The sequence below is a fragment of the Oryzias latipes genome, chromosome 4 (assembly GCF_053564925.1).
Source record: "Oryzias latipes strain Hd-rR chromosome 4, Olatipes_Hd-rR_3.1".
Classification (NCBI taxonomy): domain Eukaryota; kingdom Metazoa; phylum Chordata; class Actinopteri; order Beloniformes; family Adrianichthyidae; genus Oryzias; species Oryzias latipes.
In genome coordinates, this window is record NC_136240.1 from 4888097 (window position 1) to 4908902 (window position 20806).

At 43.2% G+C, this 20806-nt stretch overlaps 1 protein-coding gene across 43 annotated transcripts; it reads right to left on the minus strand.

Moving 5' to 3' along the window:
- Positions 1 to 944: 944 nt before the first annotated feature.
- On the minus strand, positions 945 to 20806 carry ttc39c (tetratricopeptide repeat domain 39C). 43 transcript variants are annotated; one of them, XM_078945574.1, is made up of 18 exons: positions 20133 to 20806; positions 18473 to 18521; positions 17391 to 17519; positions 16955 to 17069; positions 10455 to 10815; positions 8784 to 8952; positions 6428 to 6521; positions 6241 to 6348; positions 6044 to 6153; positions 5823 to 5946; positions 5630 to 5727; positions 5437 to 5541; positions 5293 to 5331; positions 3032 to 5213; positions 2918 to 2998; positions 2623 to 2679; positions 2138 to 2156; positions 945 to 2070 (listed from the first exon to the last, which is right to left on the minus strand). In XM_078945574.1, exons 1-14 carry the CDS (start codon positions 20267 to 20269, stop codon positions 5124 to 5126), a joined length of 1728 nt encoding a protein of 575 aa, XP_078801700.1. In that variant the 5' UTR covers positions 20270 to 20806; the 3' UTR covers positions 945 to 2070; positions 2138 to 2156; positions 2623 to 2679; positions 2918 to 2998; positions 3032 to 5123. The 43 variants fall into 43 exon arrangements, with proteins under 43 accessions (XP_078801700.1, XP_078801701.1, XP_078801699.1 ...); XM_078945575.1 differs by lacking the exon at positions 2138 to 2156 and adding an exon at positions 2430 to 2448; XM_078945573.1 differs by lacking the exon at positions 2138 to 2156 and adding an exon at positions 2517 to 2535.

The window sequence follows — 20806 nt, forward strand, 5'->3', positions numbered from 1 at the left end:
AAAACCATGCAAGGAACCATGCACAGACTTTTTCCTAACAGGATTTTATAAAGATTTTATAGGTCAATCAACTCAACATCCAGATATTTAAAGCCCAATATTACAGCAATAGTCGTCTCAATGGGCTTCATCCCAGTAATTTTAAACAAATGTGCAGCCTGCAAAAGATAAGGCGGTCTAATCTGAAAAATGTAATTACCTTGAGGGGTCTGCATGAAGCTAATTAATGGATGTGATGTGATTGATGACCAGCTCTATGTTCCCTGAACAATAGTTCAGTTTGCAGCGCCATTTTCAAACCTATGCTCCCATTTTTTAAGCATGATCCAGTCAAGGATCTAAACAAAATCTGGTCATTTTTTCCCCCCATATCAGTCACTGAGCTGCAGAAAACAGTACCGTTGTCCAGTCCAGTGTCTCTGCTGAACCTGCGTGGGCATGAGGGCGGCATGAAAACTGTGGAATTCCTATAAAACGGCTATATTTTAACTATTTTGACTAGCGAGAGCAAATGAAAGTTGTGTTGGCCTAAAAATGATGCATAATGGACACCAGTTCCTAATGCATCATTGTGTGGTTATCTGTCTCTTACCTATTGTCATAGATATACCACTCTGTAAGGATGTTTTCTTAGCTGTTAAAAAACTCCAGTATGTTGTCCAGTATGTGAGGTGAGGAACTTTAATGGGATCATGTGTCAGATGTGCAGATTAAAGTGACCTTTTTTAATCAGAGAAAATGAACTGAATGGTTTCTTCAACTCTTTGTTTTAATCTATAAAGCTCTGATAAATGATAATCTGGTTCAACTTTGTGCATGTTTGGGCTCCCATCAGGAGAATCTCAGGAGGAATTTGCTGCACTGGTCCAGTGGCACAAAAAACAGAGAAATAACAACAGCAGCGACACAAAAAACATCTCAAATAAAGAAAACAGCAACAACAATTTGTCATAGGGACTTTTTATTTTTCCATTTGGTGACACACTGAAAAGCCATTGTTCTAATTATTAATTTAAGTTTCAACAAAATATTTTACAAAGGGAGAAAAATGTACTGACAGAGGTATTTGAAACATCTTTCCCTGCACAAAAAGCAGTGTTTACAACATTTTACACCCATCACAGTCACAAGTCCTGAAAATGATCGTTTTAACAGATGCTTGAAGAAAAAGTCATTTACAAGTCAGAAGAAAAGGCCAGCTGACCAGCTGTTAGAAGCCTCTTCATATTCTACCCAGTTCATTACCTTGCTCACCTGAACAAAACAGTGTTCATTGAAAAAAATGACTTCATTTGAAACTGTCTGCAGAGCTCCTCAGTTGACATAAAAATGATGTTTGTAAAATGTTTTGAAATGTAAATACTGGCTGGTCTTCATACTGCAGCAGCTGTGGTTATGCCTGTAAACACTTGCTGTCATTTGTCACTTTTTAAAGGTTTTGATCTCACAAAAACACAAACCAGGTCTGATGCATGCTAACCGGGGCCAGCACCTTTCAGGAGGCAACAGTACAGTACTGAGGATACTGGCTTTAGCAGCTTCAGGTGAATCCATGAAGGCTTCTTCCAGACTTTAGTGGAGCCGTTGTTACCCTGCCATGCCATGCATTGTAAATAATGGACATTGTCGGGACAGATGAATGACTTTATATAATACTAAAATAAAAATAAAAGAACTGGGATGTGAGTGGCAACCGGCTTGCTTCTCTGTAAGACTTGAATTTTCTAGTTCATCTAGTTCTAGTTTCTTCACCTATAAAGGTTAAACTATTTGCATCCCTGCATACATTGAAGATCCAAACTGCCTTCATTTTTTGCTGCTTTTAAAAGTGACTGTTTTCACAAAGCTGCTGGATAAGCCTGCAGCTGGATAGACCTGCAGCTGGATAGACCTGCAGCTGGATAGAGCTGCAGATGGATAGGCCTGCAGCTGGATAGACCTGCAGCTGGATAGACCTGCAGCTGCTGGATCGACCTGCAGCTGGATAAGCCTGCAGCTGGATAGACTTGCAGCTGGATAGACTTGCAGCTGTATAGACCTGCAGCTGGATAGACTTGCAGCTGGATAGACCTGCAGATGGATACACCTGCAGATGGATAGGCCTGCAGCTGCTGGATAGACCTGCAGCTGGATAGACCTGCAGCTGCTGGATAGACCTGCAGATGGATAGACCTGCAGATGGATACACCTGCAGATGTATAAGCCTGCAGCTGCTGGATAGACCTGCAGCTGCTGGATAGACCTGCAGCTGCTGGATAGACCTGCAGCTGGATATACCCTACAGCTGGATAGACCTGCAGCTGGATAGACCTGCAGCTGGATAGACCTACAGCTGCTGGATCGAACTGCAGCTGCTGGATCGACCTGCAGCTGGATATACCCTACAGCTGGATAGACCTGCAGCTGGATAGACCTGCAGCTGGATAGACCTGCAGCTGCTGGATAGACCTGCAGCTGGATATACCCTACAGCTGGATAGACCTGCAGCTGCTGGATAGACCTGCAGCTGGATAGACCTGCAGCTGCTGGATAGACCTGCAGCTGGATATACCCTACAGCTGGATAGACCTGCAGCTGGATAGACCTGCAGCTGCTGGATCGAACTGCAGCTGCTGGATCGACCTGCAGCTGCTGGATCGAACTGCAGCTGCTGGATCGACCTGCAGCTGCTGGATAGACCTGCAGCTGGATAGACCTGCAGCTGCTGGATAGACCTGCAGCTGGATATACCCTACAGCTGGATAGACCTGCAGCTGCTGGATAGACCTGCAGCTGGATAGACCTGCAGCTGCTGGATCGACCTGCAGCTGCTGGATAGACCTGCAGCTGGAAAGACCTGCAGCTGGATATACCCTACAGCTGGATAGACCTGCAGCTGGATAGACCTGCAGCTGGATAGAACTGCAGCTGGATAGACCTGCAGCTGGAAAGACCTGCAGCTGGATATACCCTACAGCTGGATAGACCTGCAGCTGGATAGAGCTGCAGATGGATAGGCCTGCAGCTGGATATACCCTACAGCTGGATAGACCTGCAGCTGGATAGACCTGCAGCTGGATAGAACTGCAGATGGATAGACCTGCAGCTGGATAGACCTGCAGCTGGATAGAACTGCAGATGGATAGGCCTGCAGCTGGATAGACCTGCAGCTGGATAGACTTACAGCTGGATAGACTTGCAGCTGGATAGACTTGCAGCTGGATAGACCTGCAGCTGGATAGACCTGCAGATGGATAGGTCTGCAGCTGGATAGACTTGCAGCTGGATAGACCTGCACATGGATAGACCTGCAGCTGGATAGACTTGCAGCTGGATAGACCTGCAGCTGGATAAACCTGCAGCTGGATAGAACTGCAGATGGATAGGCCTGCAGCTGGATAGACCTGCAGCTGGATAGAACTGCAGATGGATAGGCCTGCAGCTGGATAGACCTGCAGCTGGATAGACTTACAGCTGGATAGACTTGCAGCTGGATAGACTTGCAGCTGGATAGACCTGCACATGGATAGACCTGCAGCTGGATAGACTTGCAGCTGGATAGACCTGCACATGGATAGACCTGCAGCTGGATAGACTTGCAGCTGGATAGACCTGCACATGGATAGACCTGCAGCTGGATAGACCTGCAGCTGGATAGGCCTGCAGGTGCTGGATAGACATGCATCTGCTGAATAGGGCTGCAGTTGCTGGATAGGCCTCGTAGCTGCAGGCATATCCAGCAGCTGCAGGTATTGGTCTGCCTTTGGAGCTGCTAAGAAGCAAAGAACTGAAACAAATTCTCTGTTAAGCCAGCATGCAGGAACTTGACTTTTCTGGCCTAAGGAGATGTAATTAAAGTTTAAAAAAAAGTGTGAGATAGTTTTCTGACCTTTTAATCTGATAGCTTTTGTTTATAGGAAAACATTAAAGCTAAGGTTGACACACCTGTTGTTGTGATGGAGAAAAAGTTCTAAACTAGCTCGTACATGAAGATACTCATACTTATAAGTTGTTTTTTAAATACAATTTCTGGAAGTATGTTTGAATAACTTTATGTGCTTAACAATTCCACTGAAGGTGTAGCGGTGTTTGTGGGTCATGTGGGTCATGTAATCACACACATCAATGGGGATCAATGTTCTCTACAAACACAGGGTAGTGAGGAACACAGGAGAGATGGGAATGAGATTTATTGGAATGTGTCTGTCTAGGCTCTATTTAAAGTTTGAAAGTGCAAACATTTCAGGCACCTCCTATCGGTTTAGTTTTGCATCCATCACTTCAGACTTGCTTGTCATTTTCAAAAATGATCCTGAGCAATAATTCTCCTGGATTTCTTGATGGGAATTCGATTTGCTGTTTCCACCGATCCCTAAAAAGAAATTCCTTTCATTCTGTATCCCTTGACACTGCCTACGAAGTATAAAGTTAGATCTTGTGAATATTGGAAGGATTATTGGTGAGTTGATTCTGATGGCTTTTTTTGAATTTGTTCAATTTTCCTAATTTTTTTAAAAGAAAAATTTGCGCTTTCTTTGAGGATCATTTAGTTCCGGTTCTGGTGTTTAACCTGTCTTTTGTGTTTGTGAACATCTGTTCAGCACTGATCCTTTCATTGCTCAAGCTCACACCTGCTTGTGGTTTCCATAAGTACATACACTGTGTACAGCTCTCTGCCAAAGCTGAACAAAGTAAATATTCTCCTGTTGGGCTTCTCCTCTCACGTTTAGGTTCTATTTCAGCTTTTAGTTTCTAACATTTTCAGCCAACAATTTTTGGGAATGCTTGTGTTGACGCAAAACACCTTTTGTGTGTGTAAGTGTAAAAATGTTGTTATTTTTTGTGATGTTGACTACTATGGTTCTCCTGCATCAGTGGGGTTTTCAGGTTTGCACTGTGAAGCAATAAAACCCAGATAGAAATACTGCCTAGCTAGATGCGTCAGCATCGTTTCATGAACTTGGTGATTTCCGGTATGGTTAATTTTCTGCTCAGTCTATAAGCAACAACAAACAGTATGTACACTATGTTTTAAAGGAATGAAAACCAACCATTAGTTTGTTTACCAAGCCAACAAACAGTGACTGTGAACAGCTTCAACTCTTCAAATATGAGCCATCAACGCAACGGCGTCCTCTCTGGAGTCACTGAGGCACAACTTCCTTCAGAGAAGCCAGGGCAGAATGGATGCGAACATGAAGCCGGTTTTCGAAATCGTAGCCTGTAAAATCCTCCTGAAACGTAAGAATCACCATTTCCTTAAAAACTCACTGATGCACTGTTTTTGTGTTTAAAATGAAGCAATCATTTCACCTTAGATTGAAGTAAGAAGGATCTTCCTTTTCCCATTGTCTAAATGAAAAGTACAAGGTTACAGAACACCTTTATAGTCAGACAATGAAGAGACAAATGACGAACGTGAACTAATTATAATGTAAAAAAGAGCAGATCATTGACCTCTGGTTTTGCAAGAAGTATACATCCCAGCTCATAGACGGCATAAGGCTGAACATACGAGTTAATGTGTCGTCCATACTCATCTCGAGCAGCCAACTGGAATGACTGAATTAAAAAAGAAATAATACAGATGAGGGTGAAGACCAGTAGAGATGCTCTGCAAATCCCCAGAAGGCTCAGAGTCTATTCTTACCTGGACAGCATCCCTCATGTTTCCATGGCATTTGTGAATGGAACCAAGAAGGAGATTTTTCAGACCTCTGCACGAAACCTCATCCAGACTCTGCAACACTGAGTCGACAACCAGAAGACATTCGAATGAAACCTTCTCTCCCCCTTAGGCTAAAGGCCTAAATACTGGTCCTAATCATGCTGTGCTCACTAACCCTGATTCATTATTTGCAGCTTTGTTGATGAGCAGTTAGGAAGTGCTTTCCACAGATAAAGTACTTCGATTATACCAAGGATGCAAAGCTCTCTGGTGGGTGAGACTTTTCTCAGCCTGTCAGCCTGCAGGAAAGAAGCAAAACGTATACGGTGACCTTAGAACAGCGGAGAAATTATTTTGGAAGAAAAGGAAAGAAAGGAAGGAAGTAAAAAGTCCAACCCTTTTGACAGCAAACTGCTCTATCTGATTGTTTTTCCTCTTGAATAGCCTCTGCACGTCCTTGAAAACTCCATTTGCTCCGTCCAGGTCCCCAGAGGCTCCCTGACACACTGAAAGGAAGCATGAGCCTCGGCATGAAGAACAAACAAGCAAAGTTACAACAGACACTGTGAGAGGCTGGCGTCCCTCAAACCTACCGCCAGTCAAGTAGGCGTAGTAGCACTGTGACCACCTTGACTCATTCTTCAGTCTTTCAAATGCTCTGAATCCATCTTCAAAGTTCAACTCTATCATACTACACCAACCTGAAAAAGAAGGGATAGGATGAGAGCACCTTCTGTCCAGAGCTGAGGGGCCCCCACAAGCCTGAAGAGGGAAACGTACCGATCTCATAGAGACAAACATGCTGGATCTCTCTTTGGTCTGATGCAAGTTCTAAAGCATCATGGAAACAGGTCAAAGCACTGTTGATGTGGCACTGGGGACAAAGGAGAAAACACACATACTAACGGGAAATGACAGCTGTGGTGCACAGACTACATGCGCGTGTCCCATGGGATCTGCATGATGCTGGGTGACTTTACGAATCATGTGCCAAACATAAATGTGCTTTAAGACTTGCTGCTGTAAAACACAAAGACCTTTGACACATTTTCAGTCTTTTGGGGTTTGAGTGAACCTTTAATGTATATTTGTGCCACCACATTGCCAACAAAAGTCAGTTTTGAGATCCAAATTACCTAAAATGCCAACAAAATGTTTAGTTTTTAAAACAAAACTTTCAAAGTTGCAAATAAAAATATGTTGCTTTCAAATTGTTTTTTTTGGTTTTGAAATAAACTTTTGCCTTTGCAACACAAAGGTTTTTAGATCCGTTCTCTCATTTCGCTTTATTCCAATCTAATTCCAATATAACATGAGCCGCGTTTACATGGACAAAAGTAATCGGAAGGAACGCCTGATCGAAAAGAAAATGCGTCATGTAAACGCGCCATTCGGAATACTCTGCCCCGGTCAGACTCGTTCGGATAAGAATTTCTTTCCGATGGAGATAGGTGGGTTATACCGATCGTTTATCCGATCGTGGAGCATGTAAACGGTCATTCCGATCGTGTGTCACTACTGCTCTGGTTTACGTCATGCATAGACGGTGTTTCGCTGAGAGAAAGCTTTGGAGCGCATACGGGACCGACCAGCTGCTCTGCGGACGCCCCGTGAAAAGTGCAGCTCCGCTCTCGCCCCGCTGGCTCTCGCCCCGCTGGCTCTCTCCTCTCTTACACCCCTCACGAGGGAGATGCGCGGAAGGAGTGCTTCGTGCCCCCTGACGCTCACTCGGTCCACTGGCACCCGAGTGAGCAGAACAGCTGGATTAATAACTTCGTGTCTGAAGGGAGGAGGATGCTTTGTTATGTGTGCGTTTTTCTTTGTTTTGTTATGTGTGGGAGAATTCAGACTGCGAGCCGTCCCGCCGCTCTGGGTTAGCGGCTCCAGGACTCAGGAGGAACCGCCAGCTCACGCAGCAAGTTTGGGGAAGCAGAAATAAATGTCGCTCAGTCCTTAGAAACTGGTCAAACAATCACGTGAATTTGTGTTTCCAGTTGTGTCCAGACAAAATAAAGGCTGATGTTATTCCCACACATTTACGTGCAGCCAAGATGCAGATTGCAGCGTTTCATGGTCCTGGATTTTGTGTCCATCAGGCTAATGTTGTTAGCCCGTGTTTATAGCCTGTCATAACCCTTCTTCCAGCACTGACCACATGGATTAAATATAACGATGAGCGAACAGCCGCTTCATACTATTCATGACATTAATAAAAGCACGTTTGGAAGATCGTCTTGTATATTACCGAGCTGCTGCATAAAATAAATGTCTGTGGCTGCTGTTTGCTTAGAACGGGACCTGGTTCCTCATCCGGGAGTTTTCAACACTACTGCACATGCCCAAATGATTCATTCCGACCGAAAGTGTGAGCCTTGGGAACGTTTGTTCTAATCGGAAAAAGGTTTTCTGATCCCATGTGCACGGGTGAATTTTAACCCAACCATTGATCCGATCAAGATATTCTGCCCATGTAACCGCGGCTAGTGTGGGATATCTGCCACCAAACAGCCTGCTGATTGGTCTAGATTCTATCCAATTAAATCGCCATATTTATCTAACATAGTGTCTGCGCTCAGAAGTCTATTTTACCCTCAATTTTGCATCTTTGGCTAAAGAAAATTTTATTTTTAATCTTTTTTTTAATTTGTTCTTTCTTATAGCATTGATTAAATTTTATTATGTCAAATTTGTGAATTTATGGCTGAAGATCTAGTGAAACTGTAAAATAACTGTGAAGTTTATCTGCTGACATAACACTAAACAGGCCTGTATGATCTATTAATCCTCCGGAGCAAAATATTGATTAAAAGTTAGATTTTCTTTGAGATCTGTTTGTTTAAAAAAATTAAAAAGATTTAAAGCACATATTATCTAATGCTGAACCAAAGTGTTTTGGATTGGATTATAGCACTTACTTCTTGACAGTAATAAGTAATGAGCTGCACGGCTAAACACTGGTTAGCGCTCTTGACTCACAGCAGGAAGGCCCCTAGTTCACGTTCCAGGGGAGTTTGCTTGTTCTCCCCGTGCATGCGTGGGCTCCTCCTTTTGATCTCAAAACGGTGACTTTTGTTCACAATGTGGCGGCACAAATATCACTTCATTTTAACGTGTTCATCATAGCTGCTGTACGTACCTCCAGCCTTTGAACTCTTCCCTCAAAGAACATGAAGAGAGATGAGTTGGGATAAACCAATGACTTTCTCTGCAGAATAGCTTTGGCTTCCAACAGCCCCTCGTGTGTGTCAGATCCATCCAGTGCAAAGAAAGGCAGCACCACTGTGTGGTACCACAAGAGGGCCAACCTGAGCAACAAAACAGGAAACCCGGTTCAGCTTACTGGAGCTCACATGCAACTGGAACTGGACTCATAAGCAACATGAAGAATCCAAATTCACTGCAGAACTCTAAAGCAGCAACATTTTTATGTGTTTTCATGGAAATGTCTTTTTTTGTCTTTTGTGGATCTGTTTTCTTTGTAGCATTTGTTTTGTTCAGTGTTGTTCTTTTCTTCAAACCTTCATGCTAACCCTGCGTCTGATGTCTTCCACACTGCTCCTCGTCTGCCTCATGTGTTTCCACGTGTCTCATCAGCTGCTGTCGGTGTCCTCTGAGTTTATTTATAGTCCTGTCCTCTTTCTTCATCAGTGTTCCTGTCATGTCAGTGTGCATCTCTCCTCTTTCTGTGTTTGACTACCGGCTTTGTTTAAATATTTCCATCATTTATAAGAATATTATCCATCTGGTGCCCTTCCTTCTGCCTTAATTTGCATGACCTCATCAGAAAGATACACACAGGAAAGTCTAGTAAAGGGTTTTAGAAGTTAGATAATCTGACTCCACTTTTTTCATGATAAATATGAAAAAATATTTTAAAAAACGGATGGTCAACCTCAGGGAAGTCAGCTTTATGCTTTTACTCTGTAAAATGTCAACAGTTCTTCATGTTGGTTCCTCTGGGGCACGATAAAAAGGCTGTAAAATACTTTGTTGTTCGTAAAACTCAATTTTATTTACTTTTTTGTGTTTAAGCTCTGATATCCAATTTCAACCGTCTTAAAGAAATGAGCATATTCAGATTTTTAAGGAGTCATGAACAGAAGTGATCCAAAACTAACAGTGCAGAACATCGAAAATCTTGGTTTATCATTGGTTTATCATTTGAATTATTGAGCCTTCTCTCCAAACCAATAGCTAAATTCCCTGTCGTATGTTCTCAGCCAATAACAATCACATTTCTGATTTTAAATTCTTGGATGTTCCTCTCTCTACATTCTAGATGGTTATGCCAACCCTGCTCCGCCCCGTTCTATTATTATTATTATATAAGATCCTCTAATTTTGTTTATTTTTTCCTCCTCGAAATAATGTGGGGCAGCAAGTCAGCAAACTGGGTAACAGAAAGACAGAAGTACAGCTGAAAGCGTCATCATACAGATCCGGCTCCTGCAGTAGATGGTCAGGCTCACCGTACTGGAAGAGTCTCTGAATGAAGTCATGAACCCAGACATGGAGACATGATTACAGAGCTCTTCAAAATAATTAAAACCAATCTCTAAACATCAGCTGTATCTTCCGTGCATCAGAAATCAGATACACAGTCGATGCTTCCATACAGCAATGAGGCTAAAAGCTTTAGGCAGTAGCTCCTCCCACACATCTAGAGTGTCTAGTTTGTGAACACAGTTTTGGACAAGCATCAAGCAGTAAATTTGAAGTGCACTGAGAGGCGTCTGATGTGACTTTGACGCATGAATCGCATTCGGTGTGACACACCATTACAGTAAATGATGGGAGTTGAGCTTACGTTGCCAATGGTGCCTTCATGTCTTTGCTCTCACTTGCATACATAAGAGAGGACAGCCCCTGGAGACGATCACCAGGGAAACCAAGCAGGTTGATAATCTTGAGAAGATGCGGTGGCACCATAGAGATGCACAGGTGGAAGAGGCCATAACCAAAACTGACGGAGCCCTTGAGACGGTCCAAGGCCTCAGCTGTTACTTCATTCTCCAGTGGTGCATTGTGGTTGGCGTTGTCGGCTGTGAGAGAATCCTGGGTGCCAGAGGACCTCTGTTGAGATGTCTCCTGGAGCTGACTGATGTCACTGTGGCATTTATTGTACATCTTCCAAGCCTTACGGAGAATCCACCCTCCTTTAATATATGCTGTCAGTGGAAACAAAAAGAAAGACATTGCTGAAGCCGCATCTTTGAGGTGAAAGGACAAAACTGTTGTCAGTCATAAAACCGAATGTTTGATAGTTTTCCACTTGAGTCTGAACAGCCGTCCGAGTTGCTGTGAGTAGTGTGGCATACATCTTTCTGTCCATCTGTTAGTCCATGCCTTTGCAAGATAGTCTTCAACTATAGTTTTTTGGCAAATAGAAGTCTCTCAATATGTATTGTGTTGGCAGACACACCTTATTTTTGTGTTTTCCACATGATGTGTCTGACTTATTGGGGCCAAAACCAAAGAAATCTTTAAGAAAATCTTTTTGATGTGGCATCAGTGTCAACATTGTGTGGGTCTAAAAAGCTGATTTTACCAGTAAGTCATTCCAAGTTCATTATTCAAACATCCATGAACTCACAATGCCGCTTAACGGACAACCAGCAACCCCTGGCCATAGCGCCGTCAGGTTGGTAGTACACAGTTAGATGTTGCAGGTGAACTTGGTGAGTTTCAAAGTGTCATCAGCAGACACTGAACCCCGCCAGGGTCAGACCACAACCATGTCTGGTACCTAAGGACCTCTGACCTCAGACAAGGTTTAGCAAATGCCACACAGCTGCAGACTCTTTTACCAGATGTGAGGGATACTCGAGTTTTCAGACAAACCATTCACAACCGACTCCAACGCTTTTGACTTGAATATCAGACGACTGTTGCAGGTAATATCACTGACTCCAAAACAACGTTTGCAGTGGACACAAGACCATGTGACCTGGACATGGCAGCAATGGTCTACCGTCCTGTTCACTGGTGAGTGTCGGGTCACCTTGCACAGAAATTACATCCGAGTTGCTGGAGAAGACAAGGTGAGCGATACGCCAAGGTCAACATAGTCCCCTAGGTTGGCTATGGTGGAGGAGGGGCAACAGTCTGGGCCGGCATCACCAGTCAGCACAAAACGGATTTGGTTATTATACATGGTCCATTCATGGCACGTCTTCTTACCCCAAAGACATCACAGAACCACCATCGTCCCCCAGTTCCACCAGAACACCCCAAATATTCTGTTCATTGATGCTCCACCACATAGTGCTAGAATTGTCACAGCTCGACTTGAGGAAGTGGGAGTGACTCATGTGGTATGACCAGCAATTAACCCCGACCTGGGGGGAGGGGGGTGTCTGGAGAAGCTGAAGTAAAGACTGGATGATCAGACCCCACCCCCAAGTGACCTGGTAGAATTGGATCTAGGATTTTGGGAAGAGAGGAACGCCTCAGAACAACATCATGAGTCTAGTAAGGAGAATGAGATGTCACTGTTAAGCTGTCATAGCAGCAAGCAGGAAATATCTGCTATTGACATGATCCTTTGTTATTATTTGGGGTTATCTTTGTTATTGTCTTAATGTTTGGGGCACAGTGGTCCCTTGTTATATCGAAGTTCACCTTTCATGGTCTCGCTGTTTTGCTGATTTTCTTTGGGCAGTTTTTTATGTACTTTAAACAGCGCACTGTGTCCTACATCCTGATTGGCTGTACACCTTGTCAATCAATCTCTTCCAGATAACGTCTCCTGTACAGAATAGCTGCCAAATCGACATCAATCTTTGATTGAAAGCAGACTTTTATTTTCATTCTATAATACTGGATTTATTTTTCTGTGAAGGTTTGAACTTTGGGGATGCATGGTGGCCCCCGTGGTTAACGTGCTCACCTCACAGCAAGAAGACCCTGGTTCAAATCCATGTGTAGTTGGTGTGTTCTCCCCATGCATGCGTGGGTGTTCCACGGGTGCTCCGGCTTCTTCCCACAGTCCAAAAACATGCTTCAAAGATTACTTAATAGATTACTCTAAGGTGTCCCTGGGTGTGTGTGTTGGAGTGATTGTGTGCCCTGCGACAAATGGTGACCTGTCCAGGGTGTACCTTGCCCAACACCAGCAAGGGTCCAGTAGCCTAGCTGGTAACCCCAAAAGGAATATAGTAGGTTAAGAAAATGAATGTATAGATGGATTTGAACTTTGAATTTATTAAACAAGAGAGAAAAGTCTTAAAATGGTTATGTCTGTCTGAGAAAGGTCTATAAAATGTGTAGTGAGGAGTTTTACAGCCTTAAAACATCTGTAATCCTATGTCACGGATTTCATTTATTTTTAGAACGTAATCCCCATGATAAACGAAGAAACACTGCAATAAATGTAAAAGTAATGAAAACGGTGTTTCTTATCAATTATTATTAGTAATATCAAAAGGAACTTGTATGTATTTCATAAAAGTTTAGACCAAATAGGAGAAACACTCGCATAAATAACAATATTCCAACTTCTTGTGAACAGTGTTTGTGATTGAATGTATGTATGTGTGTGAGTAGTGCATCTTCTTTGTATTTGACTTTTATATGTTTTGTTTCTATCTATAGTTAAACTGTTTACCAATGCTGTAACCATCAAGATGTAGACAAGCTGCAACCCTTAAACAACAAACTGTGAAGCTTTGTCTAACCGCAAACAACAGTAAATTGTTCTTGTGAAGCTACAAAAGCCTTTCTTAATAAAAGTACAACTTTAGAAGTATGCTTCAGCAAAATTCAAGGTGACTAAGGGTGAACAGCAGCATGCACCCATAGGTCACAGGGCTCCAGACTAACTTTTTTCACTAGGAGCACAGTGGCCCCCAACTGAAAATTTTAGGGGCATAACCAGAAAATTTAGGGGCGCATACCGTAAATCAACATGCTAACCAAATCTACTAATTTCCACTGTATTACGAATAAATACTTTAATAATAGATGCAGAAATTACAATGTGCTGTTCCAAATTCAGTGTCACATTTTATTCTGCACTTTTGAAAATGCAACAAAAAGGTAAACTGACAGCACCATCGCTGTCATGACAGTACAAATAGTAAAAAAAATACCATACATTTATAATTAAAAAAAAAGTTTTTAGTAACTAAGTGATTACAGTAGTAACCTTTCGGTCATTTCACAGTTTCAAACAATACTTAAATGTATGTAAACATTAGGGGATGGAAATTCATGTTGGCGACACCAAATAGGTGCAACCAAGATGCACAATAATTTGAGATCACACAGATGACGCAACGCTGCACAGATCACCTGGTGTGTGAGACATATTTTTGTTTTTGCTCTAACATCACCTGTCAATCAAAACCAAAAAACATCAACAGAAAGGGGCGGAAGCAAGACCCCAACCTGAGCGAACGCAGCTGGAAATTTAGTACTGAACTGACTGAAAGCTGCCCTACAGACTACAAAACAATGCATTATGGGACATGTGTCCTGATGGGTTTTTGTAGTTGATTGATCAATTAAAATAATTTAAAATACCAACTTATTAAAAAAAGGTTGCATACATTACAAAACATTAAAGTAATTATAAAAGATGTAATATCACAGATCATACTTAGGGGGAAAGGCAAATTAAAACTAAATTGAATGTTAAGGAGAACTCCTAATTCCTGTTCGCCTTCATGCCCCCCCCCCCCCCCCCCCCCCCCAGGGTGCTGGTTTATCTTAAACACGTCTATTGTTGCATTTTCCCTGTTTTAAATCGTGTTGTTGCTCGCACGTGTTTAATGTTAGAGCCCCGTTAGCTGTCACGCATGTAGGTGTGGCACATTTATGCTCCTCAGCTGACCATCTCCCGCGGGAGCGGTGTGCTGCCGTAGTATTAACAGCCGTGCATGATGAGAACCGTGGTTTGCTTCGCGAGTTTGAGACCCCTGCTGTACACTCTGGCACTGGTACACTAGCCGCAGGTCGGAAGAACGAATCAATAGTTCGCTTATTCATAGCTCAGACGCACATATCAGGTTGTGATGATAATCGTCTCCGTTTCCTTACCACAGATGTTTACGAGCACTCGATTATCTCTAGGCCCCGCCCCTCCACATATTTTAGCCACTTACAGTGGCTTTCCCTATTCTTCTCACACGCATTTGCCGCCTCAGGCATCACTCAATGACACGCGATTGTGCGCTCGCGTGTGCTCCAGTCCAGTGTCATGAGTATTCGCGCAAGTGTGTGTGTCTGTCTGCGTGCGTGTGCGCTCGCGTCTCATTGATGATTTCATTGCTCATTTCAATGATCATTGACGTGCCCCTTCCACGTTTAATGTATAAAAAATACGGAGGGTGGGGGAGGCAAATTTACTGGTCGCGCATGTGCGACTAGATGTAAAATTCAGTCGCACACTCTCAAATTTTGGTCGCAAAATGCGACCAAATGGTCGCAGTCTGGAGCCCTGGGTCAGGTCAAGGCATTAGAGAACACATATACAGTACAGACCAAAAGTTTGGACACACCTTCTCATTCAAAGAGTTTTCTTTATTTTCATGACTATGAAAATTGTAGATTCACACTGAAGGCATCAAAACTATGAATTAACACATGTAGAATTATATACATAACAAAAAAGTGTGAAACAACTGCAAATATGTCATATTCTAGGTTCTTCAAAGTAGCCACCTTTTGCTTTGATTACTGCTTTGCACACTCTTGGCATTCTCTTGATGAGCCACTAGAGGTAGTCACCTGAAATGGTCTTACAACAGTCTTGAAGGAGTTTTCAGAGATGCTTAGCACTTTTTGGCCCTTTTGCCTTCACTCTGTGGTCCAAATCACCCCAAACCATCTGTATTGGGTTCAGGTCCGGTGACTGTGGAGGCCAGGTCATTTGGCACAGCCCCCCATCACTCTCCTTCTTGGTCAAATAGCCCTTACACAGCCTGGAGGTGTGTTTGGGGTCATTGTCCTGTTAAAAAATTATGATGGTCCAACTAAACACAAATCGGATGGAATAGCATTCTGCAGCAAGATGATGTGGTAGCCATGCTGGTTCAGTATGCCTTCAATTTGGAATAAATCCCCAACGGTGTCACCAGCAAAGCACCCCCACACCATCACACCTCCTCCTCCATGTTTCAAGGTGGGAACCAGGCATGTAGAGTCCATCCTTTCACCTTTTCTGCGTCCCACAAAGACACAGTGGTTGGAACTCATCAGACCAAAGCACAGATTTCCACTGGTCTAATGTCCATTCCTTGTGTTCTTTAGTCCAAACAAGTCTCTTCTGCTTGTTGCCTTTCTTTAGCAGTGGTTTCCTTGCAGATATTCTAGCATGAAGGCCTGATTCACACAGTCTCCGTAGAACAGTTGTTGTAGAGATGTGTCTGCTGCTAGAACTCTGTGTGCCATTGACCTGCTCTCTAATCTGAGCTGTTGTTAACCTGCCATTTCTGAGGCTGCTGACTCGGATGAACTTATCCTCTGCAGCAGAGGTGACTCTTGGTCTTCCTTTCCTGGGGCGGTCCGCATGTTAGCCAGTTTCTTTGTAGCACTTGATGGTTTTTGGGACTGCACTTGGGGACACTTTCAAAGTTTTCCCAATTTTTGGGACTGACTGACCTTCATTTCTTAAAGTAATGATGGCCACTAGTTTTTCTGTACTTAGATGCTTTTTTCTTGCTATAATCCAAATTCTAACAGTCTATTCAGTAGGACTATCAGCTGTGGATCCACCTGACTTCTGCACAACACAACTGATGGTCCCAACCCCAGTTATAAGGCAAGAAATCCCACTTATTAAACCTGACAGGGCGCACCTTTGAAGTTAAAAACATTTCAGGTGACTACCTCTAGAAGCTCATCAAGAGAATGCCAAGAGTGTGCAAAGCAGTAATCAAAGCAAAAGGTGGCTACTTTGAAGAACCTACAATATAACATATTTTTAGTTGTTTCACACTTTTTTGTTATGTATATAATACTACATGTGTTAATTCATAGTTTGATGCCTTCAGTGTGAATCTACAATTTTCATAGTCATGAAAATAAAGAAAACTCTTTGAATGAGAAGGTGTGTCCAAACTTTTGGTCTGTACTGTACATGTAGCATCTATTTCAGAGTCCTGTTTAGGTATGACGCCCTGCAACAAACCGGTGACTCGTCCAGGGTGAACCCTGCCTTTGCCCAATAGTGGCTGGGATAGGCTCCACCAATCCCGTGACCCCCAACAGGGGTTAGGCATATTTACAAAATGGATGGATGGAAGTACTTTATGTTCAGTTAAAGCATTTCTCACAGGGATGCTTGTGATCTGAAGATCGGATTACCTGAGAGTTCCTGTTTGACGAATGACAGGACAGCAAGGTACACTTGGCAGTCAGCAACAATAATTTGTCTCTGTAGGCGATCCACAACAAGAATGCCTGACCTCTGGGAGTACATCTGTGACAGACACAAAAGGACAAATGTACAGAATCTATTTCATCTGAAAGCTGGTTTCCCTTGTCAATGGCAGATAACTGAACCACTAATTCCCAAAGTAATTATAACCAGTAAAGCGACGGAATCTGTCTGGATTTTTGCGTGATCTCACGTTTGATAACTTCTAACGTCAGCATTGCTGGAATCTAACTGAAATTGCAAACGGGTGCCATCTGTGTCGCAGGATTTTCCATTTGCCCGTAGTACGACAGAATCCTCTGGTCTACAGCTTTCTGCTCCTTTTCATCAGGATGTTTTGCTTCCCTGAGATTTCATACTTACACTCTTCTTGATCTTGTTTCTGATTGTCTCTAGGACTCCAGCGCTGTCGCTTTCACACAGTTTCTCGGTCGTCTTCAGGTCGTCACAGGCCATCTGCATCTTCTCCTCCTCAAATGTCATCATGGCATTCTGAAGTCAAACACATAAACCCCTCAATCCAGTTGGCCCTCTTTACCGACTGAAGTCCATTCAGATCTTAAAAGACCTGGCTTTACATTGTCTTTTGTTGATACATTTTTCCTCTCATTTAGCTTTTCATGACGAGTCATGCAAGTTCCAGTCTTTGTGGTCCAGAGCATTTTGGAAAGAAACACATTAGCAAACTAACTTTCTACCCCCTAACAACAGCTTTCCATCAAAAAACCTGGATATTATGTTATCACTCTGTTTTTAAACTGACCTGTTATGCAGCACAGATGTATGCGTCAGCTATCTCACATGAGTGAAAGAGCGTTATGTAAGAGACTTAGCAGTAGCAAGAAGGGACAACAGAATGGAGGAACAGTAACATTCACACAGCTGGGCTGGACTTAGTGCTCTCCAAATGACAGGAGTACAGTCACTATTTTGTAGAAGCAAACATCAACCATCTCTTTAGGTCTGTTGCATTTCATAAAATGCAACATCAAATTAAAAACCAGAAATCTGATTATGTTTTTAAGCCTGAGGAGATGGGTTTGTCCTACCATCTTATCTTTTAGCTGCACGGATGGCAGCTCAGCAGGATATTTATCACGCCAGCACGCCGTGAACATCATCCATGTCTTCATGTGGATTTGAGAGTGTGTGTTTGTGTCATGACCATGCTACAAAGACCGCCTCTTTCTACATCGACAGACAGAATAATTTACTTAAGTGTTTGTCAAGTTTTGCTTTCCTCATCAGGAAGCTGCATCCATTATGTGAAAGGAAACGCAGGGCAAGAGAGAGGATGTCGGTGGCGCCGATGATTTGACCTGCTCGACTGATGGAATCATATCAGGTTCTCTTCTAGGCTTGAATGTACCTCTGCTTCTGAATCACTCACTCTCCTGCTTCACCGTCATTCTGCTCATTTCTGAAACTGATCACCAGGAACTCACCAGGAAGCTGACGAAACTGGCTCCAAAGCTCATCAGGGGGCTGTGCGTCCTGCAAAGAAAACACAGTGGCAGCTCAACAAACTACAAGTATTAAACACTACAGCTACGTTCTTTCTACACCAAACGTTCAATAAAGAGATGCAGCACAATGCTATATTTTTGTAAGAGAAAAAATTGGTTTGTTTCTAGCATTTTGGGGTCCCTGTGCAATATGATGTAAAACAAACAGATTTTTCAAACTATAATGGAAATGTTCTATTTCCTTAAACGATTCACAAAGATGCCAACAAGTCTTTTTAAGCAAAACCGGCTACAGTGTTGGGAACCCTTCATTCCTAAATCAATGTTGTAAAATTAAGCCAGATAAACAAACAAACACAGCTCTTCCTAAATAAATGACATCAGCCAAGACGCAATAAAGGTACAACAGACTTGTGCTGATGTAAGCAACACAACATCAAACATATCAGATTATAGACAAAAAGACAAAAATGCTTTTTTAATGAAACCAAAATAAAAGCTCACAATCCTTTTGGATCATTTATTATTGCACACAACTAACTAAACTACATGTAGTACAAATTCAACAACCTTTACCCAAGTGTAGAAACAGAACAACACTGGCAAACACCTCTGCCTGTGTTTACACCAGGGGTGGGAAAACTGAGGCCTGTTACACCTTTCAATCTGGCCGACATGGTGGAATCATTTCTGTTGATAATCTCAGTTATTGTTTCATTTGGCCTGTATTTCAGGTGTCTGCCCATAATTGGTGCTCTACATTCCAACACCACATGAATGCAGCATTTCTGTAATTTGTGTTTTTCCCTGATAAACATCAAGCCATTGGTGCAACTGGCACCAAAATGAGAACAAAAGCCACAGTTTTGTATTAAAACCTCTAAAATGTTGTTTTAAAGCGTCTTCATCAATCTTCAATCTAAATCTAAGCATCTTTTCATCCAAATTCCATTTTATTTTTCTCTTGTGAGTTGGGTTCCCAAAACACTCCATGCATCTGTTCCTGGTCCGGTCCTTCTGTTGAATTTCAGACCCCTTTGTGCCCCACGAGTCAAAACGTTTGCACGCCCCTGATCTACACTATGATTGTTGGAAAGTCAGTATTTGTGAAATATGTCTATCTACTGTTTTTCAAGGTCAGCTTCTAACAAACTTATCACATGGATTTATTTGAAGTGCAGAGTTAAAACAAACCAAAGTCTGCAAAATAAACAATGCAGACGTGTTGTTCTCCTTTCTAAAGTGTGTAAATGTGAATTTACTGATTAATGCTGCTGAAACAAAGCTCCAAGACTTCAAATTAAAGTATTTTAGACAAAACACAAGCTCTGCAAAAAAGCTGCATCCTCTATCTGTAAATCTTCTCCTCAATAAACTGAACTACATGGAGCAACATCATTTTCAGCACCAATGTGAAGAAAATTCAGATTTCATTTCATCAACATTTGTTGATGAAATGAACAAATGTTGGGTATGTCCCCACTTGGGGGGTATGTCCCAAGTGGGGACATACCCCCCCCACACACACACACACACACAGACTCTGAAATGCATAAGAAGCCCTGATGCAGTGATTTCGACACCTGAGCATCACATTGCGAGTGTCAGGACAGGCTGTCCTCATTCTGCTGCTGCTAACCTGTATCTCCTGAAGAGCTCGTCGCTCTCCTTGAAGCCGTTGTTGAGCAGCATGTTGATGCCCTGCAGGGCCATCTCAGCATCATCCATGGGCTCTGCCTTCTCCTCCACCTGCTGCTGCTGCTCCGGCCCCGCCATCGCTGATGGGGTCTCAGTTAGGAGGCTGCTGGAACAAACCCGCGCAGAGGAAAGAGGATGCGTTCGTGTTCACTCCGGAACACCCCCGCATCAGTTTCTCCCCACCGATGGAGGAGACCGTCTTTACGGGGATGCAGAACTGCTCCTGCGCGGGCCCGACGTCCGGCGCACCTCAGGGGAAGGCCACTGATGCGCGGCCGCGCGCGTTTACGCAAAACTCCTCCGCTCCATCACAACCATCCCACTTTTTAGCATCTTCTCATCCCAAAACCATCGTCTGTTGCAGTTTGTTCATCATTAATGTCTCCATTCGTCAGTCCTTGCAGCTGGTGAGAGTGGCGGGGTGGTATAAGAGGCATTACATAAGCAGGCTGCTGCTGCTGCGCGGCTCTGCCCCACGCAACGCGCCCCTCAGACGGCCTGTCGTCATCACGCTCTGCGCATTTCCGGCCGGATGGAAGGATGAGGGCTGCTCACCCGATGCTGAATACTGTCACGGTCCCATCCTCACTTCCTCAGGCTGAGGGCCGCTCCTCC